This window comes from Danio aesculapii, chromosome 10 (genome assembly GCF_903798145.1).
Source record: "Danio aesculapii chromosome 10, fDanAes4.1, whole genome shotgun sequence".
Taxonomy (NCBI): domain Eukaryota; kingdom Metazoa; phylum Chordata; class Actinopteri; order Cypriniformes; family Danionidae; genus Danio; species Danio aesculapii.
The window spans coordinates 14,847,107-14,865,125 of record NC_079444.1 but is presented as its reverse complement, the minus strand read 5'-3'; the positions used below and the strand labels follow the sequence as shown (position 1 = coordinate 14,865,125).

The 18,019-nt window shown below is 36.6% G+C and overlaps 1 protein-coding gene across 1 annotated transcript in view; it reads right to left on the bottom strand.

The window, feature by feature from the left end:
• Positions 1-660: 660 nt before the first annotated feature.
• The window catches only part of LOC130236715 (uncharacterized), a 45,789-nt gene continuing 28,430 nt past the window's right edge, over positions 661-18,019 (bottom strand). The window contains exons 2-3 of the mRNA XM_056467470.1: positions 5,227-5,338; positions 661-785 (exon numbers count right to left, since the gene is read on the bottom strand). Coding sequence (XP_056323445.1) covers positions 661-785; positions 5,227-5,338 — 237 coding nt within the window. The remainder of the gene's footprint in view (positions 786-5,226; positions 5,339-18,019) is intronic.

The following is an 18,019-nucleotide window of genomic DNA, read 5'->3' as shown; positions in this document are numbered from 1 at the left end:
AGGATCTATATAGGATATAAATATAAAGGATTAAAATATTCCAAAACATATAATTTTCTAGCCTACATAAATATAAAAACCATACTTTCATGCCTTCATCTCGGCGGGGCTTTTTCAGTTTATTCATAACAATTTGCTTTTATATAATGTTATCATTATTAGCAGTATTATTTATTATATGTATATTTATATTTGTTTTATTAAAAACCAGCTTAGATTTGCCCACCTACAGTATCTATTTCATTAAGGAATCAATAGTTTTAAACATGGTTTAAACACTTTCGGATTTAAACCTCACCTGGATGTTTTCATTCTTTTACTGCTGTGTTACTGCATAGGTCATTTTCAAAAACCCATAATAGGGGCTCTTTAAGTTTGCTTTAAAAAACACTATTGGTCAGTGGTTCACTGGTCAAGGTGATCTGTACAACTAACCCCACCTTCTCATGGACATGTACAAGAAGGACGTCTGTCGGAGATGTACTCTGAACAAAACATATTTCAAATGAAAAAAAATGTAGACAGCGCCCTCTAGTAGATTTGTTATCTGAAATATATCTGGAGCAATGTATTTTATGTTTTGCATTATCACATTGTTTCAGATGTAATTAGTCTGGAACATTTCAGACTCCTGCTCTGTTTTAAATGAATCCTCTAAGGTCACTGCTGAGCTGTTGGTTTCTTTGGCATTTTTGAACGAACAAGGAAACTAAGGAAACTCAGAGCTTTGTGACTCATGATCACTTCTGAAACAGGTTTCATCATGACCACCACTGCCACTAAAGCTTGACACACCAAACAATAAGATCTTTAAGGAGTGTGTGTTGTGGCTGCTTAACATATATAGAAGCTCGATCTGATTGTCACTTCTTTACTGACAGTTCTATACACCCAATTCAATCCAAATTAATGCCAGTAATGTCCACATTCTACATCTGAATTAACTCACACACACACATTTTAATCAAAGGTACAACCTCATTTACATAAAATCTGAACAACTGATAATGAAATGATGTCACTCGCTTTTGGGAAATGAAAGCCATTAAATAACACACAATAGAGTCTACAAAGGTTCATGTATTTTGATACGGTCTCTCACTACCAACGCTTCTCCCATCAGCTCTGTGGTCTTGGGGAAATCCCATGCATTACAATCTGGAGAGACCCACGTTGCCAAATCTTGCTGGGCCAGTCAAAACAAGCCCAAGACAAGCCACATTTCACACAAAAATAAACATTACTTACTGTATTCTAGAAAAATCCCACTATAATTCATAATTTACAAATGTGTTTTTGATTAAATACATTTATAATAACCTGAAAGGCTTACAATATGCTGTTTACCAGCAACAGCTTAATGGGTGAACTGTGGTTTATGTAAAATTGCTGGATATAATTCATTGGTTGGATAATACGCCTTCGCTCGAAAATAGCAGACATCAAACGGGTTGAACTGACGCCTTTTTGCTATAATTATCACAACATCAGCAATTGCAGGTTTGTGAGTAACTCATGTTGATGACAGTTTAGGGATATACTTTAAAATATCCAGGCAGTTGCCTCTCTTGAAAAATCATTATGTGCCGCAGCCTACATTTTTGCGAAATGAAATAATTAATTGCTCCGAGTACATTCTATTGCACATTTTATTAGGGATGTAACGATTCACTGTGAGTTGGTTGAAAATCGATTAAAATATGTAACTATTCAAATCAATTCAAATGTTGAATTAATCTCAATACATTTTTTGAACAGAGGTGACACTGTGGTTACAGACGCTAGCTCGCTTTACCTGCACATTAGTGGCGAGTAAGAGGTGAAATGGCAGAGTGAAATGACAGACATACTGCAAAAGAACGTTTACTTACACTAACAACAACGAATATGCTGCACATAAAGCATAGTGAAAAACTACTGTCACAGACGTCTATACGCAAAAAAAACTATTAATAAACCAAACCACGCAGACTGGATGATTTGCAGCTTTACTTGTTCCAACCAGTGCTATGGAGATCACACGATGCATCAGTGTTTCCATAGTGAAATGGCTTGTTTCCACTGAGTGGTATGGTACGGTACGGTACAGCTTTTATGGCCATTTCCACTGTCAAAAGGCGTACCGAACCAAACCGTAGCGTACCACTTTTTCGGCCCTTTCTAAAGGGTACCAAAACACGAGAAAGGGTACCAAAAGGCAGAGCTAGACGCACAGCTGAACACTATTGGTTTACCGAGATATGTCAACAGGTAAGTGACTTTCTAAGTCGATCCTTCTCTTTTGTATGTTGTAGGGCTGTATTTACACCATAGTCTGGTAGTGTTTCTGGTAGTGTTTGCTTTGGCTTTTTCAGGGTTAATCATTTTAATATCTCAATTGCAACAGAGAAATACTGGGTAATCTCTGTAGACCGATGGCATTTCATGTCGTTCAGCCTTATAATCTTAAAATGTAAGCAAAATCACCTGTTTTGTCATCACTTTAGACACTTTATTACGCTAGAGAATCATTCAAATACTAGCTCTAAGGTGACGTTGATGAAGTAGCAATGGTTTCTGCTGTTCTGACATCAGCTGCACATGTGAATGAATGGCGGAAGAAAGTAGTTCCTCATACAAAAGGGTTTTTAGACTCTCCATGTTATACACGATTATGCCATCAAACTGTTGCATAAATGCAATCACACTTGGCTGTATATCATCACTAGTGGGACACTAATGCACCATACTATACAGGGGGGCTAATAATTCATGAGAGCTAATAATTCTGACCTCACCTGTATATAACTCTAAGACAACCCAAGGCTTAACTAGGCTTATTAGGTTAAGTTAGGTTAATTAGGCAAGTCAGCAACTGTGAACACTCATTTCATGTAACTCTCATTTTAATGTTGTTCTTTTAATACTTTGATGACTACTATTGTCCTAATTTATAGATGGCTTTGAATAAAAGCACCTGCCAAATGAATAAATGTAAACGTTATAGTGCACTCAATGGCATTCATTGTGGATTAGTGAATAAGTGAAGGAGTGGTTTGGCCAGTGTTTTACAGAGTTTAGCCCTAATTAAGCACACCTGAGCCAGCTAATCAAGTTCTTTAAGCTTCAGTGTTGAGCTGACTGGAATTAAACTTGTGGGTTCTCTCACAAAGTTTTTGCAATGTTCAGCAAATACTTGCCTGTTCACTTTACAATTTTGCTGTGGTTGTGATTTCTGTCAAATCAATATGGAGCAGATTATAGAGTTTTCTAATACATTAAGTAAGTGATATTAAAAATAACTAATTCTATATACATTTTATTCAACATATAGATCAACAAAATTTATAGGCAAGTATGAACCCATATTAATAAAAGTTAATAGATAGTTAAGATGGTTTTGATATCCATATTCATTCATTCAATCATTAATTTATTCTCTTTTCAGCTTAGTCCCTTTATTAATCTGGGGTCGCCACAGCAGAATGAACAGCCAACTTATCCAACATATGTTTTACGCAGCAGATGCCCTTCCAGCTGCAAGCCATTACTAGGAAACATCCATACACACCCATTCACACATATACACTGCGGACAATTTAGTTTACGGACTTGTGGGGGAAACTGGAGTACCCGGAGGAAACCCACGCAAACACGGGGAGAACATGCAAACTCCACACAAAAACGCCAACTGGCCCAGCCGGGGCTCGAACCAGCAACCTTCTTGCTGTGAGGCGATTCAGAATCACAGAAAACTTGCTTCATTAGTTTGTAACATTCATTAATTAATTCATTTTCCTTCGGTTAAAATTTTTATTTATTAGGGGTCACCACAGCGGAATGAACCGCCAGGTATTCCAGCATATGTTTTACGCTGCAGAAGCCCTTCCAGCCACAACTCAGTACTGAGAAACATGCATACACTCTCACATTCACACAAAAGCATACACTAAGGCAAATTTTTGTTTTACCCAATTTACCTATAGCACAAGTCTTTGGACTGTGGGGGAAACAGGCGCAGTAATTTAGTTCACTTTCACTCACAGTCTGCATTTGCAGAACACAAGCCACAAGCTTCCACTTATCTTGCAGCAATGGTGACATATGATTCTACTGTAATCAGTGCATCACATTAATGACACCATGTCACCGTTCTTTGGTCGTGCTGCAATATGGCCCTTATTGGTCCGTTTCCACTGAGTAATACGGTACGGTATGGTTCGGTACACAGCTGAGACATTACATCGTAACACTATATACATATAATAACAAGCCATGGCCAACCCGAGCTCAAAAAAACCAAACCTTGTCGTTGTCTTGATAAACAACCACAAAGCCAAGTAGTACTAAATCTGCCGTGTCCTGTTGTTGTTTTATGAGGCCGTCTAGCGGTTTCACTTTCTTGAGAGAGCTCGCATGGCATCTATATTTAAAATAACGAACTTCTTAAGCTGATGATAATAACGTGCACATGATTATTGAAGAGTTTCTGACATCCGATTCTTTTAGAAATGGACAAAAAAAGTAAGGAGCAAATAATTCTTTCAGCAACCTAAAACATGAACAAACTGGCATGTTTAACTATTATCATCACCTTTTGGACTATTATGAACTCAGAATGACAGAAATACTTTCTAACAAGAGGTTACATGTGCGGGTGGACCAATGGTACCCTTTTGTAAGGAGAAACGCAAGCCTAATAAAGGTGACCCGTACCGTACCGTACGTGTAAACGGGCCATATGACAACTTAAGGTTTTGCTTTGTAGTGCGGCAGGAATTTAAACACCATCCTGAAGCCGATCGCACAACAGACAATAAATGCCACCCTGCACCACACCACGGCTTTACAATCTTATTTTTGTCAATCTTTGTCCAAATGAAGTAAATTCAGCAGCATACGTATACATGCCTATCGAGACTTATTATTTTTCTGTTTCTAGCTCGCACTCCCCAGATTGCGAAGGTTCGCAATCAAATTTCAATAAAGAATCGATTCTGAACTTTTGAGAATTGATTCAGAATCATAAAGAAAGAATCACAATGCATCAATTAATCCATTTCTTCCCCCACCCTATAGTTCTAACTAATCTAATGTAAAATAAAAACCCAGATTTACACAAGTATTTAACTCTATATAGAATCCCATATAAGTATTCATTTAAAAACAAGATTATCAGAGAAATTTGTCATTTCAATGGGCGTTGTATATAGTTTAGGATTAAAGTATGAAAAAACATAAAAGTACCGCTATCTGATGAGCTTGAGTCTTCGGTCTTTCCAAAGAGAAACTCGTACTTGGCTTTGGCGACAATTTCTGCGTGTGTAGAGGAGCTGCTGACTCGATCAAATGCTTCACCCTGCAAGAACAAACCACGGTTAAACAGATGTGCAAAATATACAATTTCTCTGAGCAAAAACAAATTGAAGGCAGTAAATAACCGGGTGAAAAAGAAAAAACTAGACACAGGTGCACAACATAATCAGGAATTACAGAAACATGAGTGGCAGGAATGCATGAATACAGTTTTTCTCAGTGGCTTTGGTGCATTTCACACAACACTATTTACATTTGCACAACAGTTAATGCATTTCTCAAAACAATTAGTACAAACTGCAAAACCTAGTTGATAACCAGCAAAAGTGTGTTGCTTGCTGAAAATAGATTGCTCATTCCTCAAAAACAAGTATTCATGTCAATGAAAGTGTCAGTGTCATCAAGATGGAAAGTCCTGACACCATTGTTTATAAACAAGATTGTCAAATGACTTGTTTTCATTATGACAGTTTACTCTGTAATTTTTTTTTTCCAATACAAAAAAGATTTTGGTGACACTTCCTGAAAATGCTCAAGACAGCACTATACTATTTGCACAGCCATTTGAAAACTACAATAAAGTTACAGTACAGTAAATACACCCTTATTTACAACAAACAAACTGTAACAATACAACATACTGTACATACTGTCTGTAAACCATTCATGAAATTGTTCAATTCAAAAGACATTTTCAGGAAAAAAGATTTAAAGTAGGGCTGCATGATTAATCAAAAAAAGATCACGATCTCGATTCCACCCTACACACAATCTTAATTCTGCTTTTTCAACTATTCAGCCAATTATATTTTCAAGGTCAGGAGAGAAGCAAGGCAGTCGCACAAGTCTTCACAGCAACATGGACACCTACAAATGGTGTTAAAAGTGAAACATACTGTATTTATATACGGTATAACGCACTCAAAAATGTCATTTCTGTCTTCATGTAATGATGTATTCGCGGCCGCAAAATCACACGTGAGCTGACCACCAGCTGTTTGTTTACTACTGAGAATGGGCGCGTGCACGCCCAATGATGCCTACTTTAGTGAACACAACCTGCATAGGCTGTAAATACAGGTAATGAAGTTGTAAATAACATTCAGTTTGTTGCACAGAGCGATCATTTAAGGGCCGTGCGGGAGGTTTGATTTGCATATATTTATTTTTTCTCACAGTGAAAAAATAACCTGTGCGCACACCATTTAAATGATTATATCGCATTTTACAGTTATAATTACGACAAGCATTTGATATGTTTTTTCTTTCATAGCGAACACAGAGTTGTGCATGAAAATAAATGTTTACTGTGTCAGTATAACAACCCTAACCTATATATAATGTTGAATATAATGCAAGAAGGAATCTGATAATGACAGAATTCAAATTTTACCAGTAAAAACAAATGGTCTGATAATGTTGTTAATGACTGATGACAAGCACATGTTTTAAACATAATAAATCAACTTCAGAATTATGAATAGTTATATTCTGATGTCATCATTTTATTGTGAATTAACAAACAGGACATGTTGAAAGTCTTTTCAAGTCCGCCATAATGACTTTACAAAATTTAGCATTTTTAGCAACAGTAAACCTACACATAGGTCTAATATTATTATTGTTGTTTTACCATAATGTTTGGGAATTAACAATAATAATAGTCTACTCATATTAACCTTTATTTTACATGTACAGAATCATGAGAAAATCGTGATCTCGATTTTAAGCAAAAAAATCGTGATTAAATTTAAAGTTTTATAAAATTTGCTTGACAGATTTTGACAATTAGTTCAACATTTTTGTATGTAATGACTCAAGTAATGAAATGAGGACTATTAGTTTTATATGGAATGACTATTCAGCATTCACAAGTTTAGTTGTGAATTTTGACTCACATGACATAAGCAAATGGCAATGTTATAAATAGCAGAGAGTTGTAAGAAAGCAATTGATGCATGTCGAAAAGCATTTGCAATTTGTTGGAAGGAATGAGAAACTGCTACTATGATGTGTACAAATGACTAATTGTTTTGAGAAATACATTAACTGTTGTGCAAATGTAAATAGTGTTGTGAGAAATGCACCAAAGCCAATGAGAAAAATTGAGAAAAACCGTAATAAAATAAACCACAGAAATCAAACTTGATACAAATTAAATATCTGTGAAACAGAACATATCTGTAGCTGGGTTTTCATCACCTGGTTTTAGTGCAAATTTGAGGTATTGCATGAGAAATGAGTGATGGAAATGCCAAATTAAGAATAAAAATAAAACTGTTATGCTCACTTGAGGTGGTTTTGGACTTAAATCTTAAACAGGCTACACTTGCCATGATTACCAGTACTACAGTCAGCCACTCAAACAACTTGATGGAAACACACTTAATTCACATTTGGGATTAAGTGTTAACTTAACTTTTTTTGTGAAATTTGAATTGTTTCTCTTCATATTAGTATGAAAATCCGACTTCAGACCGCATTTGCTACGGCTCTGTGATTAATCGCAATGAAAACGCAAACGTAATTGAGCTAAATTGCGATTCTCATGTACATCTTGTCAGGAAAACATGGTGCGGTTAGTAGTAAATCTCCTGCAGAAACTCCAAACACCCACAAAAAAAAAAAAAAAAAAAAAAGAGGAAGATTTAACTGCTTTCATTGATTCAGCATGACTAATAAACACATAACTATGGAATCATCTAAAAAAAAAAATTGAAATAAAAAATGTTTACTACTGTAAGAAATTAGTCCGCCTCGACCCAACTTCAATTTCAAATCTTGTTATCAATTGTAGAATGGGGATAGATGAGGCCAACACAATCTCACGGCAATTCGTCACTTTTTGATTTAATGGCCAATTCGTATGAATTCGTACAATCTAATTCATACGATTTAGTACGATTTGCTCATCCCCCAATGATGGTTAGGTTTAGGCACCTAATTAGCCACTAAACTGACAAAACATAAAATACTTTCTCGTGAGATCAGGCTGGTGAGGCACACAGAGAACCATGTCAGACAATAAGAAAACGAAATGTCATTAAGACAGCTATAACGACAACAATGGAGCGAATTCATTTACGCTAATTATTCTCTTCATTCTCTATTTCCACCTGGGTATACTCATTCCGAGGCCCTCAGACTAAGCAGCGCCACTAATTCGATCCAAGACCAGCGACAAGACGATCCCAAGGTTTCCATAATCCTGGACCAGGCCGTATCCTGAGCAGCTGCTGTGGTGGTCATGGAGGAGTGCAAAGCATGAGACTAATTCCTGTGATGCTACAGGGACAGACGAGTCTTCGCTGATGTCCAGCATTATCCAGCCTCAGGTGCCTAGACTGCAGCTCTGCACACGACGTTTGGCCATTAATCCACACTGAACTGAGCTAAACTGAAATGAACTTAAACACTGAAAACTGAACTGACACCGTTTCAATTTACTATTATCTTCTATGTGAAGCTGCTTTGACACAATCTACATTGTAAAAGCGCTATACAAATAAAGGTGAGTTGAACTGAATCACTTTTATTAAAAGCAGTAAACAAAAACTGTATAAAAGTTTAACAATGAAAGAGTAAACAATTTTAAGGGTTCGTTCTGACCCCGCTGAACCCAGGGTACTGCTGTGTACTTTGAATAAACTAAAAAATGCTAAATATTAAAAACTATGCATTCATTGAGATCTTCTACATCCTCATCTTTTTTTCTTACACATCACACAGCCAGAGTTCACTGAGAAGCTACGCCAGGGGGTGCTCAACCCTGTTCCTGGAGATCTACCTTCAGCTCCAAACCTGATCAAACACACCTGAACCAATTAATTAGGACCAGAACAGCACTTGATAATTACAGGCAGGTGTACTTGATATGGGTTGCAACTGAAATCTGCAGGTAGATCTCCAGGAACGGGGTTGGTCACCCCTGAGCTACGCTAACAGCCACATATTTTGATTTTGCAAAATAATTTTTGCATATACTGTATAGCTTCACAGTAAACTAGGACTAGTAAATGTTGTTCCATCTGAAAGCACATGCGGGAGGTTTACTAGAACCTGCACAGGAAAATGCACATGAAAATCATTCAGCACAATGCCAGTATTATGACCAAAGAGAGGAATCCTTCCAAATTCAGCAGTACTCCAAGAACTTCAAAAAACATGCAGAGTATCTGCAAGTATTAGCTCTTAGTGTTGTCACAATACTGGAATTCACTAACGATCGGTAATGAAATTTTAAACATGTCAATTTCCTGCTAACATTTGAGCGCTGTTGAGAACATTCTTAAACAGCGCTGATTTGCCATTGTGTTCACATGCTCAACAGAAATGACTGTGATTGGCCGTGAAGGTCAGCAGTTCACCAAACTTACCGATGTTTACTGGGTGTAACCACAGAAACAGGGACACTGGAGCAGTTTAAAGGCGCGAAGATCAGTCGATTCATCAGCGGATCGCTTTTATGTCAGCTCATAGACAGACAAACTGATCTTCACAGCTTTAAAACTCTCCAGTGTCTGTGTATATGTGATTACACTCAGTAAACAGCGGTGAGTTCGGTGACCTGATGACCTTCACGGCCAATCACAGTCATTTCTGTTGAACATGCAAACAATGTGAATGTGAACACAAATCGCCATGCTCAACTTTTAACTTTTTTAGCAAGATTAAAAAAGGTTTGAACATGTTAAAGACTATGTTTGTATTCAACAGTTTCTGTTCAAGGCGACGCAGTGGCGCATTAGGTAGTACTGTCGCCACACAGCAAGAAGGTCACTGGTTGGCATTTATGTGTAAAGTTTGCATATTCTCCCCGTGTTTGCGTGGATTTCCTCCAGGTGCTCAGGTTTCCCCTATTAGTCCAAAGACATGCAGTACAGGTGAATTGGGTAAGCTAAATTGTCAGTAGTGTATGTGTGTGAATGAGTGTGTATGGATGTTTCCCAGCGATGGCTTGCAACTGGAAGGGCTTCCGCTACATAAAACAAATGCTGGATAAGTTGGCGGTTCATTCCGCTGTGGTGACCCCATATTAATAAAGAGACTATGCTGAAAAGAAAATGAATGAATGAATGAGTTTCTGTTCATTTATGGGTGCAACCAGGTTTATCTTTGGACTGCCAACCTAACATCACATGTACAGTATAAAGAAATGTTATAATGTAGCTTGCTAATGTGACTAAACTGTGTAAAATGTGACTTAATTGTGTAAAATAACTCATTTTTTCAAATTCATTAATTTACTTCGGCTTGGTCTCAGAGGTTGCCACAGTGTAATGAACCGTCAACTGTTTTGTAATATGTTTTTTGCAGCGAATGCCCTTCCAGCCGTAACCCAGTACTGGCAAAGTGTAAAATAACTTATGTAATAAATATATTCCCACTAAAATCTCTCCCCAGCTCCACTTGAACATCTACTTTGCAGTTTCACATTTAAATACGAGTCAAAACATGCCAATCCCAACATTCCAAATTCAACAAAATGCAAATGAGGATTTAAGTGCTGTTCACACTAAACTCATATGACCATAGATGACTTCAGATTCATTGACTATGTTTACATGGACAGCAGTAATCGAATTGCTTGCCATAATCTGAATAAGAGGATAATATGATTAAGGTTTTACATGAGTTGCTTTTTGAATGTTCCTTTCATGGTCCTGTTTTACATGTTATAGCACATAATTCGATTAACGGCATTGTGTCACCGCGCTATCCACATTTCCTCTGAAATATCATGTAATTTCGGGTGTTTCATTTTTAATTTGTCTACTTTAACTGCAGTTTGGTTTGGGTCTTTCACTTTCAATCAGGAATATTTGATGCATGCCCCCCGTGACAAACGAGATATTGAATGCGAGTATAAGCTGCTTGAAGAGTGTTGTTTTATGTACAGTTGTTAAATGTGATATTTAATTAATTTTGTCTCTATCTAACGACACATCTGTCTTTTGAATCTATCATGTCACGTGTCACATCGTCAGTACACTGCTTCAATATTTCGCTTTCGCACTTGTACTTAGTCATTTTAGCAAAACCTCAAATACTGATGGTTGGTTCCTGTTGGTTGTGCACCTTTTTAAACCAACCAAGTTTGTCGAAGCCATTATAACAACACAGATCTCTGCCTATTCATGCCAGACTCCCATGGAAAAAGTGATTGACAGGTGGTAATTTGTGTGTAACTTATCTTTATTTATGATTTGGGTACGGGTAAAACAAAGACCATGTGGGTCAGGTAGATGAAACAATAGGTTACAAATAATTAATTAAAATATTCATAAATATTTAATTCACAGCCGCCTATGACGATGATGCCATTGTCCATCTCGATGTTTTACATTAGACATTGTATGATGCCAAATTGGTCTACATCACCCAACCCTAGTATGTATAGACTATTCTGTCACAAAATGCAGCAAAAATCCTACACAACGAAAATAGTTTGATTGCGGTGTTTAAATGTCTGTACTGCACTTCAATAATGTGGCATTCAGCAGTTGCTTTAAGCACAAAACCCCAGAGAGGTGCACGTCGAACAGTTTATCAAGGATGTACCGTTGGACAGCATCTCAATATAGTTGTTAAACGTGATATTTAATTAATCTTGTCTCTATCTAACGACTCGTCTGTCTTTTGAATCTATCAGGTAATGTGTTACAGCATCAGCACACTTCAGTCTTTTGCTTTTACGCTTGTACTTCAGATACTGTTGGTTGGTTCCTGTTGGTTGTGCACCTTTTTTTACCAACGTTTGTTGACGCCATTATAACGACACAGATCAATCTGCCTATTCATGCAAGAGTCCCGCTGAAAAAGTGATTCACAGGTGGTAATTTGTGTGTAACTTATTGTCACGATCACCAGCGATCATACTCCCAGATCGCTGGATCTCACACACATGAACTACAAATCCGCCATTTTGGGACTACATATTCATACATGCACTCCATTCACACACACACGCTTCCTCATTTCCATTGATTAGACTCCCACAGCTGTTGCAACTTCCAAGACTGATTACACACACTATTTATACATCACACTCACTCCCTGCCTTGGCCGAGTCTTGTCTACTGTATAGTGACTTTACAACGCGTTTCCTTTGTCTTGTTTCACAGTGTATTGACCCTAGCCTTGTTTTCTGAGTTATCCTTGTCTGCCGCCTGCCTTCCGACCTCTCGCCTGTGACTGTTTACGATTCTGGAATGCCTATATACATCTGTTTGCACCTGTGTTGACCATTGCTTCTCTGACAACGAATAAACCTGCACGTGGACCCTAACCTCAGTTGTTTCTGTCACTCCCCGTGTTACACTTATCTTTATTTATTTATGATTTGTTTGGGGGTAAACCAAAGACTATGTGCCTCCATCGCGATGGTTCACATTAGACATTGTATACTAACTATCCTGTCGCAAAAATCCTACACAACGATAATAGTTTGATTGCGGCGTTTACATGTCTGTACTGCACTTCAACAATGTGACTAAAATGGGCATACTCCACGTCTTAATCCGATTTCTGTTTAGTTCAATAATGATCCTAATCGGCTTAAATTAATAATAAAAAAAAAATTAATAAAAAAATTGCTGTTTACATGGAAGACTCTCAATCATAGTATCGTCTTAATGTATTCACTGTCTGGAAAAGAGCAACTTCTCCATACAATGGAAATGGCAACTAACATATTTTAAATTGCAAAGAAGAAATAAAGTCACACATTTGGAGCAACGATGAGTAAATGAGAACGTTTACTTCAGCATAAACTGTTTGGTTTTTTTTATCCAGTGAATTTAAAGCTGTCTGTGTGAATCACAGTGACATCCCCACAGGAAGGCGGTTGCTATGACTTGCTTCAGGCGGTTCAGGAATGGTTCTGTTTCCAGAAAGAGGCACATTTTAAATACTAGTGTCTTTTGTAGCTGACAAGTAAGTGAGCACGCTTCAGCCACATGACGAAGCATGTGGAATAACTGGAACTGTGGGCGAAATGAAACGGTGTCCTCTTTCAATTTCACAAGAGAAGTTGGCCTTAGTGAAAACCAGACCTCAGTGTTACATTTACTCTTTTCTCTTGTTTGTTAAGATCAGAGTTCAACATCGGAGACAGAAGCTCTGAATCAGACGTCTTTATCAGAAAGGAACTTCTATAAAACAAGCTCAAAGTCCATCAGTGTCAGAGCTGAGCATGTTCAAGTCAGATTTGACAGACCCATTACTGACATTAGTTGCAGTTCCCCTGAGGCAGGACATCAGGAAGTAGTGGGATAAATCCAGTTAGTGACTAGTTCAAGATCTCCATTCGAGATGAGTTTAAAGGTCATGCACCTATTCCTCTTACTATTGTTGGAGACAACGAGAAAAACAGAAATATCTTTGCAAGTTAGTTTAAAACACTAGAAGCTATTTGTATAAAAAAAAAAAGATGAATGTTATTTAGCGTTGCAAGATTCTGGCTAAAATGTGAATCACGAGTTTTTGCTTAAAATCAAGATCACAATTTTCTCATGATTCTGTAGATGTAAAATAAAGGTTAATATGAGTAGGCTATTATTATTGTTAATTCTCAAACATTATGGTAAAACAACAATAATAATAATAATATCAGGCCTATGTTAAGGTCTACTGTTGCTTAAAATGCTAAAACTTGTACAGTGATTATGGGGGACTTGAACTGACTTTCAATATGTCCTGTTTGTTAATTCACAGTAAAATGATGACATCAGAATATAACTATCCATAATTATAAAAAGTTGATTTATTATGTTTAAAACATATGCTTGTCATTTGTCATTGACAGCATTATTAGACCATTTGTTTTCACTGGTAAAATCAGACATTTGTCATTATCAGATTCCTTTTTGCATTATATTCAACATTGTCTAGGCTACAGTTATACTGACACAGTAAACATTTATTTTCATGCACAACACTATGTGTTCGCTATGAAAGAAAAAACATATCAAATGCTTGTCATAATCATAACTGTAAAATGCGATGTGATCATTTAAATGTGCGACCAGTTTCATTTTCACTTCCGAGTGCGGCTTATGTCTGCCGTCACTGTGATAAAAACACACACATGCAAATCATTCTTTCAGCGCGGCTCTCAAACGATCGCTGTGCAACAACTTGAACGTTATTTACAACTTTATTACCTGTTATTTACAGCCTGTGCAGGTTCTGTTCACTAAAGTAGCTGTCATTGGCGTGCACGCGTGCGCATTCTCGGTAGTAAACAAACAGCTGGCGGTCAGCTCATGTGTGATTTCGAAGCCGCAAATACATCATTACATGAAGACAGAATTGACATTTCTGGGTGTGACAATTACAGGGTGTAGTTACATTTACATTCTGCTAAAGTAGCCGTCATTGGCGTGCTGCGTGCACGCACGCATTCTCAGTAGTAGCTCGTGGTCAGCTCACGTGTGATTTCGCTGCAGCAAATACATCATTAAATGAAGACAGAAATGACATTTCTGGGTGACTTATACCTCATAAATACAGTATGTGACACTTTTAACACCATTTAAAGGTGTTCATGGTCTTGTGAAGACTTGTGCGACTGCCTTTATGTTTCTCTCCTAACCTTGAAAATATAATTGGCTGAATCATAGAAAAGCTGAATTAAGATCGTGTGTAGGATAGAATCGAGATCATGATCTTTTTTCGATTAATCATGCAGCCCTAATACTATCCATCCTAAATAGTATTCGAAAATAGAATTAGTATGTCCCAAACCATAGCATGTTGAAAAGATGGCAAAGGTTCCCGAATGCTTTACTATTTCCCGTAGAAATTCGAATTGTAAAACCATCCATACTCTAATGACTAATATTGGCCACAATACATTGTGCATTGGACGTGAATTCAATTGGTATTGCAAACTCAGGTAAAAAGTGTTAACAAACCACAAACATGGCGGACACGGTCAAGTAGAGAGGCTTCGGTTTTTTGAATGACTAATAATTAATTAATGTCTAGCCAACTGGAAAATATTAAAATTATGTTTTCCACATTATATTTTATCTGCAACAACAACATAAACTTAAAGACATGTTTGGACATGACAGGGTTCAACGCTAAGAATTTTTTCTATTGGCCTGATCGGGCCAGTGGTTCTGATTTTTACTTGCCCTGCCAATATAAATATATATAAATATATATATAAATATAAATATACATATACATATATATAAATATAAATATACATACATATATATATAAATATAAATATACATACATACATATATATATATATATATATATATATATATATATATATATATATATATATATATATATATATATACACATACACACATATACATATATATATATTTTCACTTAATTATTAACTGATTCACTTTCTCCTTTTTAAGTCATGTTTAAAATCAGCACCCAGACATGGGTATCTCGTATGAAACAAAAAAAATGAATCAAAAATGACAACTGGTTTAAAATGGTGTAACTGAAAGATTTGAAATGGTAAAACATATTACAGAATTTCCCTAAATGCACCCAAGGTTTTTCCTCACACTGTTAAACCACAAACCTACTGAGAAAACAACATACACAATGAATTCTTGTGTCTCTTGGTAACAATTTCTGTCATTGTTTTGGTAAATGGAATCAAAATATGTGCTTGGAATGAAAAGATGGGTAAGAATCTAGAGTCATACTTAAACAACAGGAGCTCTGTTTCTATTCAAAACTAAATCATTTCATAAGTATTTAGCTAATAATGCACTTAAAATTGCATAAATTATCAATACAAAAAATGGAAATTGCAGCAAACAGCAAAACCACGGTCACAATTTCATCCCTACAAAATTGATAATTTGCCCTCGGAGTAACAGATGACACACAAAAACAAACCCTGCCATCTTGCATTTAGACATTTGCTATAATCTCTAATGCTAATGATTAATGATTTTCAAATTTTCTGATTGTTTAAAACGGAGATCTGCTGGTTAGTCCAGTCATCCAATCAAAAGTTTTTTTTACATGTCACAAAGTTTATATAATGTTTACATTAAAGTTTATTAATGTTTTTTAATTACATATATATATATATATATATATATATATATATACACATAAACATTTTAAGCATTTATACTCATCTTATTTCCATCTTATATTATATGGAATATCCCAAAAATATCATTTGAAATAAGTATGTATAACTATAAATATCATAGAAAAAAAAGGTATTCAATTTTAGGACACTGCAAGCCATCCTCCTTCTTAAACAGTGTTCATTATCATTCCTGAGAGGCCTATTCATGGATGTAGTCATGGAAAAAAACAAAAATAATTTGAACATATACATATATACTGGACCCCTTTTGCCTTCAGAACTGCCTTAATCCTTCATGGCAAAGATTCAAAAAGGTACTGTAAATATTCCTCAGAGATTTGGATCCACACTGACATGTTAGCATCGCACAGTTGCTGCAAATTTGTCAGCTGCACATTCATAATGTGAATCTCCCATTCCACCACATCCTAAAGATGCTATTGGATTGGAGGCCATCTGAGTACAGTAAAGTCATTGTCATGTTCAAGAATACAGTGTGAGATGATTCACACTTTATGACATGGTGGGCATCTTGCTGCAAGTAGCCATCAGAAGATGGGTACACTGGTCATAAAGGGATGGGCATGGTCAGCAACAATACTCAGGTAGGCTGTGGCGTTGACACAATGCTCATAGTACTAATGGGCTCAAAGTGTGCCAAGAAAATATCCCCCACACCATTACATCACCAAAAGCGGCCTGAACCATTGATACAAGGCAGGATGGATCCAGCTGACAGGAGTGGCACCCGGTGTGGTCTTCTGCTGCTGTAGCCCATTCACCTCAAGGTTGGACGTGTTGTGCATTTCTAGATGCTCTTCTGCATACCTTGGTTGTAACGAGTGGTTATCTGAGTTACTGTTGCCTTTCTATCAGCTTGAACCAGTCTGGCCATTTTCGTCTGACGAATGTGTCAGACCGGAAACGCAAGCTCGTGCTTCGCAGAAGTTCAAGCTTGGTGAACTCTGACCTGCGAAATCACATAACATGATTGCGTGAAACCAATCAAAGATCAAAACATGACCTCTCTGGACAGAAATTTAAAACATGGACCAAACGCTTGCTTTTTTTAATGTCTAATCATCTTGTTTAATCTCGCCCCTTTTCGCAGCATTGTACAACAGAATTTTGCAGGCAAAAACTGTGTGATTGCAGCATGATGCTCGGTTTGAACTGCAGCATATTGTCTTGACCATGTCTACATGCCTAAATACATTGAGTTGCTGCCATGTGATTGGCTGATTAGAAATTTGCATTAATGAGCAGTTGGACAGGTTTACCTAATAAAGGGGTCAGTGAGTGTATATATGTATGTATAGTGCACAGCATAAATAAATTTAATTTAATTTTAAAAATTAACATTTGTATCCATTTATTAGTCAATATGGACAACATATTTTAGTGTATTTAAACAAAACAGTTATATACTGCTTTTAACAGTTTAAAAAGTTATATACATTAAGTTTATTTATAAACTAATTTTGAGAGGATCACATGCTTATGATAGCTTGCAGCTGGTTCCGCATTATTCAATTTATGATTCACCAATCAGACGATTCCTGAGCCACCATAAATACCCTAAGTTCCATATAACAGCCATCTTCGTTTTAAAGAATCCTCCTTCCACCCCTACTC